The 13,557-nt window shown below is 39.6% G+C and overlaps 2 protein-coding genes across 9 annotated transcripts in view; one reads left to right on the forward strand and one right to left on the reverse strand.

The window, feature by feature from the left end:
* The window catches only part of LOC140646209 (pinopsin-like), a 94,089-nt gene extending 84,633 nt beyond the window's left edge, over positions 1–9,456 (forward strand). The window contains exon 4 of the mRNA XM_072849785.1: positions 9,229–9,456. Coding sequence (XP_072705886.1) covers positions 9,229–9,456 — 228 coding nt within the window. The remainder of the gene's footprint in view (positions 1–9,228) is intronic.
* The window catches only part of ST6GAL2 (ST6 beta-galactoside alpha-2,6-sialyltransferase 2), a 53,604-nt gene continuing 41,870 nt past the window's right edge, over positions 1,824–13,557 (reverse strand). For all 8 annotated transcript variants that reach the window (XM_072849783.1, XM_072849781.1, XM_072849780.1 and 5 more), the window contains one exon: positions 1,824–6,845. In XM_072849783.1, the coding sequence (XP_072705884.1) occupies positions 6,577–6,845 (269 nt within the window). In that variant the 3' untranslated portion in view covers positions 1,824–6,576. The remainder of the gene's footprint in view (positions 6,846–13,557) is intronic.

Below are 13,557 nucleotides of genomic sequence, written 5' to 3' on the forward strand. Positions count from 1 at the left end.
AAAAATACGGAAAGATACATGTATGGAGTGGACATTGGTAGGTTTTGGGTTGCAGCAGTTAAATCCATGCTATTCTGATGAAACAATCAAATTATCCACTTGTCATCCTGGAAAGATCAAGATGCTAGGAGAGCAAGAATTTAAGTCCAACCAAACCACAAGTGTTAGTGGACTGTTCATACTGATTGATGAAGTAGTCCCACAGTAAGCCACTACTTAATCATCACTGCAAGTGCAGTTTCCTGCAGAAGAAGGTGGCAGGTGTGATTATAGCAAAAGACTGGCTCCTCCTTTGCTTGGCTAGCTGTTCTTCAATGGGTTCATGCTGCAGTCAAGAGAGCAAGTTGGTGCAAGCATTCTGAAACATGTCTTTCAGCCAGATCACAACAGGCGAGCTAATAATGCAGATAAACAGACCAAAATGCCTGTATGCAGTTTGACCTGTCAGAGAGCCATGCCACTCAGAGCTGCTCAAGTGAAACACAGCTGACTTCATGAATAAAAAGATAAAAGATACCTCCTTCAAAGACACGTTGTTCAGAAAGGGGCAGTCAGTTTTGGTAATAAACCTGAAAATGAGTTGCCTCCAAGGTTCCCTGAGATACTATCAGAAAGGTAATGTCACACCTCCTAAAGCTGTCACTGCTAAAGAATAGGGAGTACAGCAAGATGTTCTCTGTACCCAACACAACATAGTTCATGGGTTTCAACCTCCTACTGAGATACTGATTTGTATGCAATGAGACAAGAATGTCCTCTCCCGTGTCACAGATATTTTTTACATGAAAAAAAGCAGAGTAAAAGCAAAGTTGATGAATTTGAAAAGCATCAATTAGTTGGTTCGTTCATGCATCCCAGCATTCAGTCTGTCCCCTAGTGTAGCTTATTCTGAGTTTTCTGAGAGGTGTTACTTGCATATCGTGACATATAGTAATTATCCCCTCAACACTGCCTGCCAAGAGGTGCTGTAATACTCAAGATGAGCTGCATGATTACTGGCTGGCAGGAGTTTACATGACAGCAATCCAACTTTTATCATTCCACTAATGTGTAACTAGCTTCATTGTCGGCATGGAGTCATGGTGACTCCCTGGGATGAAAACAGTGACTGTCACCTCCATTGGCCCAACTCCAGACACTGCGTAGTTCAAAGACTACCAAAAGCAGAATGCCTCACATTTAATGGATGTAAGCAGACTTGTAGTGGTTAAATTATATGGTATTTCATCACAGACTTGAATGGCAAGTTACGTTTTCCCTTTGGTAAGTTGTTTTTCACTTTAATTAATAATTGATAAAAAATCTGTTCTTGTTCTTTAAGACATGATGCTGGATTCCTTGAATGGGTGGCACAGCCGTTTAGCTGAAGTTTACCAGCATTTCGAGTACAACATCAAGTCACCAGAGTGTGACCTCCTTAGAGGGCTTGACTATCACAATAAATTTACTGCCAAAGCTAGAGCAGTATGGTATATTCTCCCAGGGGAATCCTAGGGCACCTACTCAGTAGACATGTTCATTTTAGAATAAAACTGGCTTCACAATATTTGCCTCTTTTCCATAGTTTACTGTGAAAGCTACTTGTCAGCCTATCTGTCCGTTTCCATTTGAGATTTCATTGCAATTGTGGGCAGAACCGACAGGCACCTTCCCTGTTTCGTGCCATCTGCAGTTCAGTGTCATTCACTCAAGACAACATGAAAGGACCAGCACTCCTAAACAAATGAAAACAAATGTTTTATTTACAGGAAAAAATCTGTACACTGTGCATACATAAAAATATACAAAATCATAATAGAAAATATAAAAAGTGTTAAAATGTATACAAACACTGCTTAAAAATGTGACTCCTGTAAAATCTTGAGCTTTGTTATTAGAGTACACATTCATTTAAAAAAATCATCATACAAAATAATTCTCAAAGCTATTAAAAAAGTACACAGTCTATATTTGAATAGTTCAATGACTACATATTATAAGAGTGATGAGATGATATGGATAAATGTAAGGCTTTTACACACAACTCTTATTTCAAGAACAAAACTCTGATCACTAAGCCAGAGAGAAGAAATTTGTAGTGTCAAAATTCATTCAATGATGCAGGTATGCCCAGACATGGGCTACTTTAAATTTCAAACAGTTAAATCAGGTATCCTCCTTGTGTGTGAGAGGATAGCTCCCAGGAAAGATTCAGATGCTTTCTAATGACAGTCTTCTGAATTACCTACTTCAAAAAACAATTTCATTTATTCAGTACGCATCAACTTTAGAGAGCATGAAGGGGAAAATAGTAGCCATTTATTTTTGCAGTCAATGCATTTAATATTCCTGTCATGGTACATCTGTGACACTGTCCAAAAGGCATTTTCCATCCTTAAAAACTGCTGAAATAAAAGGAAATGAAAAAGAAAAACCCCACTATGGATTGGATTGGTCTACATGTGTTTTGAACTCCTGTTTAATTCAATCCATCTCTAAAATGACTGTGTTCAGTCTGTGCAACCATTGAGTGTAGACTCTTGTCTTTATTTAAGAAAAAAACTGTCTTGGTTTTGCTGACTTTGGCAAGAGATCTACAGCAACAAGTTCAGAATTTGGATGTTTTTGCCACAGAAGGTGTCCTGACCAAAGACATGCAATGGTTTAGCTAAATTTGTACAGAGAGAGTGTAGATTAGAGTGCATAAATCACCCCCCTCTCTCTCCAAAGAAGTACCTACTTCTTAGATCATTGTAATTTCACTGACTTTACCAGAGTTTCAACAGCATAAAACTGCATAGCAAGGTAAAAAAAGAAGATGTAGTAGTTTAATCCAAGGAATGACTGACTGAGCTGTGAGTTTACGGTCAGATAAGCTTTAGAACTAGAAAGGAATAGAACAATTAATATTTTTTTCCTAGCAAAAAAGATTTTGGCTCAAAATGAGGAAAAATCTTCCATTTTTTTGTCTTGAATAAACAGAAGAATACCTTGATTTAACCATCCAAAGGCTGAATGCATAAAATGATAGAGCACCGCAAGTCAGAAAAGCTACAGAATTCACAGTGGAAAAAAGAGCATAATGAAATTCAGCATAAACTCAGCACATTTCCTTAAGCTGCTGCTGCGTTTCTGGTTTGTTTCAGCTAAGTGCAACTGTTGTCCACAGCACCAGGGCACAGAAATGAGGCTTGATAGCTTTTGAAGGCAACATACTCCTACTTGTCAGTAAAACTCCATAAATTTAAAACCTGCATCATTAAAACAAGTGTGAAGGGAGCTCAGGGGTCCACTAGCAGAGGCATTTGCTTGGCTGATGATGCACCTCAAGAGCTGGGTTTGGGCAAACCTCTCATCTACGGTGACATTCCACTCTGTTAGGGTGCAACAGCCACACAGGAGAGCTACGAAGCCATGCCTGTATCTTTTTCCCAAAAACCCCCACTGTCTGGGTGGGAAAACGCATTTCCTTTCACACTGTCTGCATCTAATATATGTATCTAAACCCAGCACTCTCACGCGTTGTTATTATTATTAAAAGATACATGGTTCAGTGTTACTACACACTCACTCATTGTTTTAAATTTCCTGAATGTGATTCTTTGTAAAGATCTCTCTGCCCTTGCGAGGGATGGGGAAACGCCCGTAAATGTAAAAATACTTGGTGGGTTCTTATAAAAGCCACCAGTGCCAATGCTACACAGTGTAAGCATTGGGTGAGGGTGAGGGGAGCACCTCTGCAGGTCCTCTATGTTCCCCCTTTACTTCTGCCCCTTCCCCTCTTGCAGGAAGCGGAGGCGAGCCCGCAGTTAGCCGATCAGGCACACTTGCACTTGTGCCAAAAAACGAAGGAGGACAAGACAAGGGAGGGGAGTAAAATCTCTTTAAGCAGCCACAAGGTGTTTGAGCAGGCAGACCAATGAAACATCACAGTGGAAACCAGTGTTGGGAAGCCATGCTGGGGGATCCTTATTTTTTCAAGAAGATGGGCATCACGAGTCAGTCTTCCTCCTCTGTGGGCAAGCAAGCGTTTGCAGCACAGCTCCACGGCATCTTCTGAGGTGATGGTGCTACAGCACCCGCATTTGCACTTGTGGAAGGAGCACTGACTGCCATATAAATCAGGATACAGCAAAGAAAAAATTCCTGCTGGGAGGGCTTGAATGCGGACAGCCCAGTAAATTAAAAATACACAGTTCATTTTATGACGTCTCAGACGTGATTCTGCATTATTATTTAAATGATGCATTAAGTAGATATACTAAGCACTTGTTACATGAAACTTTATAATTCACCTCGTTCTGTACAACAGCTATGTTGATTATTCTGACAAATTACTGAGGGAATAATACAACATAATCCTGCTGTGGGTAGCTGAGTAATGCAGCTAGTATTTTTCTTCTTCGTGAAAATCAAAGTTAAAGGTTAGTGGTTGCAGACCAGTCAGTGATATGCTTTTTTTCTTTTCAGAACTTGAGAATTTCCTGCCTATGGAAAAGTAGCATATTCACTAGTCCTAGAAAGTTAATCAACTCCCTTCCTTTACAAACATGTGGTAGCTAACCCAGCTAGGTTAGGAAAGAGAGGAATGTTTTCTTTCCTAACCTTTCTGTACAGGAAAGAGAGACATGTTTGATTGCACTGTTCAGACTTCATATGTTTTGCAAACAGGGTACCAAACATATGGAAAAATAGATTAGTTCTATGTAGGTTATCTATTCTCCACAAGACTAAATAACAGTGTTATTAACTTTAAGAATAAAAGTTGCCGCCATACATAACATTAAAAAGAAATCAGTCTGTAATATATCCAGAGTCTAAGGCTAATATGAGTAAAACCTATTCATTTTGACATGCACCAAAATAATTTATGGACATAACTATCCACACAACACAGAAGTACAGTTTTTAGAATATCTGGACATACTTTCTGTCAACAAGAGGAATCTTAAGAGGATCATAAAGCCCAAATTAAGAGACTACCTGGGAAAAGAAAGCTAAGTCCTATGTAAGACACATACTCTTCACTTCTGAGGAAGGAAAATCATCAGACCCAAAGAGCAGAGTGAAAGAAAAAAGATTCTGTGATTATACTTACATCACTATTGAAGAGAAAATAGTAATTAATATTGTGTGCACTCTTCAATTGCCTTTCTGTTGCTTAAGACAAAACACAAAAAATACTTTTCACCACAACCACTCAGCTATTCTTTTCAGTACCTCTTTGAGCTGTCTACCTTTTTACAGAATGGACATCAGTAGGATATAGCTGTGCTTTTGTGTACATACGTTCCTGCTGAACTTACCCTAAGAGAAAGAGTACAGTTGTGTGAAAAAAAACCCCAAAACATTAACCTCCTGCCACTCGGAAAATCTGAAACTCAAGTCTTGCCATGAAAAATAATGCTTTAAATATATTAGCAACCAGGCAGATTTTTACAAGTGCCTTAGAGAATATTCTCATTGTGTGTTATGAAGGAAAATATCAAATTATCTCCATATGCAATCCGTAGTCAGGTTTTTTGCAGGCATTACAGCTTCTCTGGGGTATAGTCTTTCAAACATTAAATAAAAAATGCTGATATCCTCTTCTTTTGTCAGAAAACTCCCTGTACTTTCTTAAGAGCAGTAACTTGTGAACAAGTGAGTTTGATTTGGATCCCAATGAAATACCTAACAAATGATAGCTGTAATCCTGAATGCTATCTTTGCTGCAGAAAGGTGAGCTCCCTCAACGCTTGCTTTCAGTGCTGTGCGAGTGCTGCACAGCCTCCCTTGGCCTTCTCTGGATCTTCTTTATCTGTGCAGACCAGGGGAAGGCATCATTTCCATCTCACACCCTCTTGAAAGGCCTCCCAGGGGGAGTTTTTTCCTGAATGGGTTACGAATATGTTTGTTGCTCTCTAAAAAAATGAGACATTTCTCTTTTCCCTCTGCTCTACACGGTCAGTGTGAGCATGGGGATCTGGCATCAAAAGTACATCCAGTAGTTTAACTGGTTTAGCTGTGTGTACAGCAATCTCCCATCTGCACTGACTTCATAGCCACTATAAGGCCCCCTATACAGTTGGAGACTTGTAACTGAGCCTGCGTATGAACAGGAATTAGTCTACTCTAGTCAATGACTGCACAGCTCGGAGTAGTGATTACTTCATTCTTGGAGAGTGTGAAAATCCCATGGAGCCATGAGAAACGCTGCATTGTTCAACTGGCCGCTCTGTACATGAACAGTGGAGGCTGTTTCACAATGCCAGGTTTAACAGTTAAATAAGTTCATTTAAAAAAAAGTTACAGTCTAGCATATGTGGCATAAGAGACCACCAACAAATTCTGACAGTCACACCCACAACAATACATTATATTTCTGCCTAAGCATGTCCTTTGCACCTTTCATGAGCTAAGCCTTTTTTTTAAACTATTTGCAAAGCAGTAATAAATACTCAGGCTCAGAAAAGAAGTATTTCTCATGCCTGCTACTTAATTACAATTTATAGACTCAAGACTAGGTTGGTCTAAGATACATTTTTCAAGTATTCTCTTCTTGTTTATAGTACGACAGTAGTACCTTATTGCACATTGTTTCTGAAGGACTCTCTTCTACAGGTGTGAGAAATTATTTCGTTCGGGGCACTCGACAGCTTTGAACCCTGGCAAAATGACTTTCCCCTTCCGATACAGATCATCCTGCAAACCTTTGTTCATCCTCTGCACCAAAAGCTTCTCGTAGAGCAGTGGGTGGTAGGCCCCTAAGGTACAAGCTGCATCGTAGTAGAGTTCATGGTAGTGACATAGGTCGGTCTGTCGGACTGAAGGGATGTATTCGTACACATGCACTTCGTTACACATGGACATCATGATGAGGATACCTGGAGCAGGAAGTGAAAACAAAAGTGAACCCCAGTTTCACCTTTCCCACAGCAATTTCCCTGCAGTCACCCAATCTGTTTTTCTTTCTTGCTTTCCTTTGGTATTGCACACCTTAAGTATTACTTCTGTAAAATTAAGTGGAGTGATAGTTCCTTTTATTAGGGCAGCTTTCACTTGTCTCTGATACATAAAGACTGCGATCCCTGTAGAGTTGATGGGGTAGGACGACAATCACAAGGAACGAGTAAAAAGCCTATAAAGGGCTTGCATACCACCATCAGCCTCCTTGAGTGGGAAGACTGCTCTCTCCTACCTCCCCCCATTTACCCTATCCTGTCCACAAAACATCCCACACAAGAATCGGGGACCTAATGTAGCTGCATGCTAATTTTAAGTCAACTGATTACTTTTCTTGGTTTTCTTGTATATTATCAATTCTTGAAGCTATTTAGCAAGACAGACCAAGTCTTTACATTCACTTGCAGAATACAGAACACACACATACACGCAGAGCAGTTGTCTGGTGTTTTTAAGGAGCTCTTCTTGGTATTTCTATACCGCTTCCACAGCTAAACTCTGATCTTCCATGTACAGGAGATATAAAAAAATTCCAGGTATGCCCATTCTATCCTCCTCTGTGCTTTTGGATATCTGTGTCTTGCAAATATTTACATACATACTAATCTTCAAGGCTATGAAGAATCTGACTGATTTCCCTTTCCTTTTCTGTACACCATGGCAAAGGGAAACAAGAATAGAAAGATGGGCCAGTATCAACCATGCTTCTTCCCTTGACAACTTTTGGACGGTTCATTCAGATCGTTGGCAATATTAGGGTATCAATATACTGCTTGAAACATCTCCACCTTATTACAATGTTGGTCTTTCTTAGTCCAGAATTGAATTAATTCCACTTTTTCCATCCACTTGCTTCTCGCTAGGCAGGAAGACATTACCAAGAAGGCAGTCTAAATACATCCAGAAGGACATATAAAGAAGCATCAGCCATGCAGTGGTAGCACAAAAGCCCACAGCTTCTAAGAATTTTGTGAAGATTCTCACAGAGAGAGGCTGAGGAAGGTGAATTCCTTCTTAGAGCAGCACTGTAGTGAGGAAAAGCCCCTGACCACCTCCTACTCAGCAAGGAGCAATCCATAAAATGCCAACCCATTTTTTCCTGCCACATGTCAATGGCAGACTATCATCAGCACTGTCAATAGCGGCTAAGAAAGGCCATATAGAAATCAATTCCCTGTTTAAAGCCAGGTAAAGGTTCGCTTTGACCTTAGGCGCAGTCCTAAGATGCTGTTACTCTCCTTATCCCATGCTCAAGATCAAAACTAGAACAGGACAGATTCAGAAGGAAGATAGGTGGGCTTATGCAAACTTTGTTTTCCTATGGCACAACTGTAAATCCATACTAACAGAAGGTCTTCATAGCTTTGAAATGAGAGAAATCTTACTGTTGCGGCTGCACATTTTCAAAGGGACTAATATCAGATATTGATCAACAGCACTGTCTAAACTGCAATACTTTCACATGAACCACAGCTTCTGGGATCCTTTTCTGTTTCCCATAGCCATGTGAAAGGAAAATGATGGAGTAAGCATTGGACACCACTTTTTTTAAGGTTTCACTTAAAAAATAAAAATATATAGAAAATGTATTGAAGCACTTGTTGCACTACTGGTATCCCTATCCATTGAATATGACTGTCAACTCTCAGAGGAGACAGCTGTACTAATTCTGCTTACTTCGCACTTACAAATGAGAACTGATGTAATTGTTGGTTTTTTTCTGTACAACAGCTTTGGAATCGTAAAGCATCAAAGGTGTTTTGGGTAATTCTCACAAGTGACATGAATTAACATAAAAAATTATTTTGGTTCGTTAATTAAGCAAAGCCATTTTCTGAAGTTTAGTTTGCAGTTTGGGAACACAGAGATTTCAATGGCTTGCTAATGAAAAGAACCTTATGTTCTCCCTGCTGTGTATCATTAGATTATCAAAATGATTTTTTCCCTTCCTGATGTGTGAAGTAACTGAAAAACAATTACTTCTGTGATTAAATCTTCTTTTATCATAAAAGAAAGGTTCTGAAAATGTTTTAGATTGTTCCACAGCTTTACACTCTACAGAGTCTATGGTCTCAGAAAAGCTAAGGATATCCATTTCAAAGGAAAAGTCCACAAATTTAAGTGAACTTTAGTCTTAAGCAGAAAGAAACATGGATTCATGGCAAAAAAATATTTAATCCCTATTTGAGCAAAAAAGTACGAGCTTAATAAACCGAGTTTCCTTGCCTCCAAGCTGTTATAGACATGTTCTGAATTGTAGCCTGCCTAGTAACTATGTCTAGAATTGTTTGTTTGTTGTTCCAGTTTTACAAATGCTTTTGTCAGCTTTTCCACTGCCAACCTCCTTCCTCCACTGATGGAGAGCCCACCTGCCACTCCAAGGTCACCGTTATCCAGCTGAATCAGAGGACGGACGGTGAAAACGCATGCAATAACAAACCAGGTCCAGAAACAGACAGTAAAATGACTTCTCTCCTGCACCCAGAGCGAAGCCTGGAGCCAGTTTCTAAAGCTGTACCACCAATGTCTTAGGAAAATTGGCTCTGATGGAAAGTACAAGCCTTAACCAGAGTGTGTTTCATTTCACTGCCACATTACCCAGCTAACCTTAAAATTAATAAAGGAAGAATTTGTGGGATAGGAAAACTGCCAAGAACAAAAATTGGGACTCTGTTATAATTTCCTTAATAACACTCAAGATGGCCAAATCACTGCAGGTATGGTTCAATAATGACAAAATTTTAAGCAATATCATTGACTTTCCTGTAAATTAGTTAATGGAGCACTTAGAAGTGGTAGAGTTTTAGTTCTTAGTGATCTGTGGATCAATGTCCTCCAGAATCAATCTAAAAGGCATGCTGGGCTATCTCATTTAGCTCCTTTCCTGCCTTGTTCCATCCAGTCCATGTCTTGGGATTTCAGATTAGGTTGCTCATAAATAACCATAATTTCTGACAGTCCATTCAAGTTTTTGCTCATGCTGGACAATGATGTTTTGAGGGAGGAAAGACAGTGACTTGACAGACTAGTTTCTGAGTGGTAACAGCTAATTTACCTCACATCTTTGTGTGCTTTGAAATCTAAGGTCAACAAACTGAAAGATGAGCTAAGACAAAGAGTAGAGATTACCACATACAGAGGTGTCCCTGGGCTACAGAGGCTTATTTGTCCTGGTGGAAATGGGAACATTCCTGAGACTTCCATCCAGATCTGGTGCACATGTCGAATGTCCAAACCCTACTCTGGGGAAGAACAGTGGTCACTGCCAGACTTTTTCTCTTTTAGCACCTCTAACACCACAGACCCCCAGCCAAAGAGACCAATGGTGCAGTACAACCAGCACTCCCATCCCAACCATCTATGGGCGAGATCCCAGGGCATGCAGGATTACACGCTCAATCTATATGAACCCAAGGAGGTAGCTTAGCTGTCACAGCCCCCAAATTCTCCCTTGGCATGATCTGCTCACGCTGTTTCGTTCAAAAACAGAAGGTGGGATAGCACTATATTAAAGACAGAAGGGAGGGAAGGCAAAAAAAAAAAAAAAAAAGGTTTTTTTGGAAAAGAAGCTGTTTGTATGTTTGTATGAATAGAGTCCTCACTAAAATAGGGAATAAATGGGTTCAGTTCTGTCCCGTGCCTTAGAGGATGTGAACCCACCTCCACAGGAGACAGCCCCAGTGTTGTAGAGCCGTTACTGAAATCTAAGTTCACAAAAAACATGGATCAACCATCTTTAAAAGAACAGCAGCAGTTTAAACCATGAGGACATTTACACCAGTACTTGTACTAGGATATATTCAGTTTTTATGCTCTTTACTTTCTCATGTCATGGCTGGCTTGTTTTCCTTAAGTCCCTAAAAGAGGGCTGCCAAGACAGTTCCCTGGGCTATGGGTCTCACGTTCCAGCCCGTGTTTTTCAGTACCACTCTCACTCAGTTTCTCACTTTGCTTGGTGTTAAGAACATTGCAGCAAGTTACTGACATCTGTATCCAGCAGGTGTAAGTGTGCCAAGCTGTCCATATTTTCATCTACCTCACAACTCAGTTTCCCCATCTTCCCTTCTCTCCCTCAGTTACCTTCAGTGATCTTATCATTTTTTTGAAATTACTAATAGCTTTTTGGCACTTGGATGATCCCCAAAATATTTTTTTACATTACGTTTGAACTTTTATGTTTTGGATGCAATCACAAAGATAAAGAAGAGGTATGCACCTGACTGCTTGCTGACTTGACCTTCTGTTAACCTGTTTTGCTTGCCAGCCTTGCTTGCGAAGTGCTACCTTGCTTCTTGTTTGTTATCCCATTTGTTATCTTTACACATCTCTTTCTGTATTATCGCTTCCTAGGTTTCTCTTCTGTGTCTGAATCTCTTTGCATTTCCTCCCACATGTGTTAACCTGTACTTCCAAGTTTACTTCCTTTCCCTATATTGCCCACAGAGTGCATGCCTATCTACTTATTTCTTTCGTCCGTGTACTTTTCACACCACTGCCCGATTCAGTATCATCTGCAAGTTTGTTTCATATCTTGGCACTCCTCTATGATCATCAGCATCAGTATGAATGAAAACCAAATTGTCTGATAGCCTGTAGGGTGAAGAATTGCCATATAATACACTTCAATATTTGTCTTTGCTCACAGTCCTTAAGTTAGTTTTCAGTCAATGCACAATTACTACACATAAAACAGCACAGACTGGCTTACACACGCCCTAAGGAGACATTAATGAGCATGATGAGATAGTCGTTGTCCCAACACCTTATAGTCTGGACAGAATTAATCTCACTGAGATGTTCATGCCCATCTCTGACCTAGCTGGTCTAAAGCACTCTTCACAGACAATGCAGGAGAGAGGCATTTCTAGGGCACAATTAATCTGACTTACTTTAGGACGGAATGAATTGTTCCCTCTAAGTGTTGTTCCTCTCCAGCAACTAGGCAGAAACTGAAAATAAGAGTCTGGCTCTTGCTATCAAGCACCTTCTCCTCCACTCTCCTAAGTCAGAAGCTTTTGGAGCTTCATGAAAAAATAATGTAATTGGCTTTTCCAGCAGCACTGTGAGAAGAAATGAAAACAAGGTGTGATCCATCTGACCAAATGTGCCCACTGGTGCAGTTACCCACACCTTAGATAGGTACCACAGGCTCCTTTGCTGTCAGTAGAAGAAAGCGGGCACTTTTAGGAAGCTGCGCATGTCGACTCATCCCAGAGTAGACATTTAAAAATGGATCATATAAGTCATGCCCCAGAAACTCCCATTTATTTCTGTTGACTGTAGGAGAAGAACCCTTGGTCAAGACCCTGTTAAGCTCCAGTACAAACCAGCAGAAATATTGCCAGTCTGAGTGATGACGTTGCCACAACATCTGTGGAGGGGTCTGGAGGGAACTGTGCAGGCAGTTCAGAGTCCCCTCAGAGCAGGGACAACTTTGAAGTTAGATCAGGTTGCTTGGGGTCCTGTCTAGCCCAGTACTGAGTATCTCCAAGGATGGAAATTGAGCTGCTGAATCGTTTAAGAAGTTTACTGAAGCATGCAAAAATAATATTGTAGGCATGACTCTGAAACCAGCAAGCACGTGTGAAAATGACCATCAGACCTGGTCTCTTCCAGATCTGATGCTTAACCTTTAAAACTTTTCGATCTTAAATATCCAATCTAAATTTCATAGTAAGGAAAAAGTCAGGGTATCTGGCATGGTTTTAGTTTTGGCAAACGTGATTGGTGCAACCATACATTCAAATTCACAGCTGAAGATATTTCTGTATAGGCCACTCTAATCTAATTCTAATACCCTTGCTGGATTTTCAAAAGTCCCATTTGGATTACAACTGTGAAAATGGAAAAATACAAAATAATTCTGCCTGTGTGGAGAAAGTTGTTTTATAGTAGATCATTCGAAGGTGTGCTTTATGAATGTTTTATAGGTGAATGACAACGTTCCTGAATACTGTATTGGACAAAAAAAAAGGGATTGTGAGCATAGAATACTCTTTTTAAAATATTTTAAAATATATTATTCCAACGAAATGATGTGGCTGTCAGAGAAACAGTCAAGCTGCAAGTTTGTTACAACAGTACAATGTTAGGTTCTAATAACGTATTATGTATTTCAGAACATTATATATTAGTATTTCAAAATCCTCAGAAAGATGTGTTACTTTTTTTTGCAGATATCTACAGTGTCAGGAAGTGTTGGGTATGGTTTAAACTTAGTCCAACTGGCACAAATAAACTCCTGAGCATTTACAATCTGTGCTGAAAACATTTAACCCAGAATTAAATTAAGATTAAATTCCTTGCATGGATAGTTTATACAAATGAACATATACTATGGATTCTAATCAAAAGGAGAAAATGTTTTTCAATTTGTTCTTGGCAATTTTAATGACTCAAGAGGTTTTGAATTTCCAACATGCATCATTTGTACAGTACAATTAGGCTTTGTGGTTAGCACACTAATTTAAAAAGAATGTTCTCTAGTTTACAAGTAAATAAAATATAGTTTAATATACCTGAATACAACAGATGCTGTACAAAGGCATCTAGAATAATAAATGTAATTCAAACATTCAGTAAGAACTCAGCATCATTTTAACAAAATGTTAGAGATGCTGAAAACATTTAAAT

The sequence above is a fragment of the Ciconia boyciana genome, chromosome 1 (assembly GCF_034638445.1).
Source record: "Ciconia boyciana chromosome 1, ASM3463844v1, whole genome shotgun sequence".
Lineage (NCBI taxonomy): Eukaryota > Metazoa > Chordata > Aves > Ciconiiformes > Ciconiidae > Ciconia > Ciconia boyciana.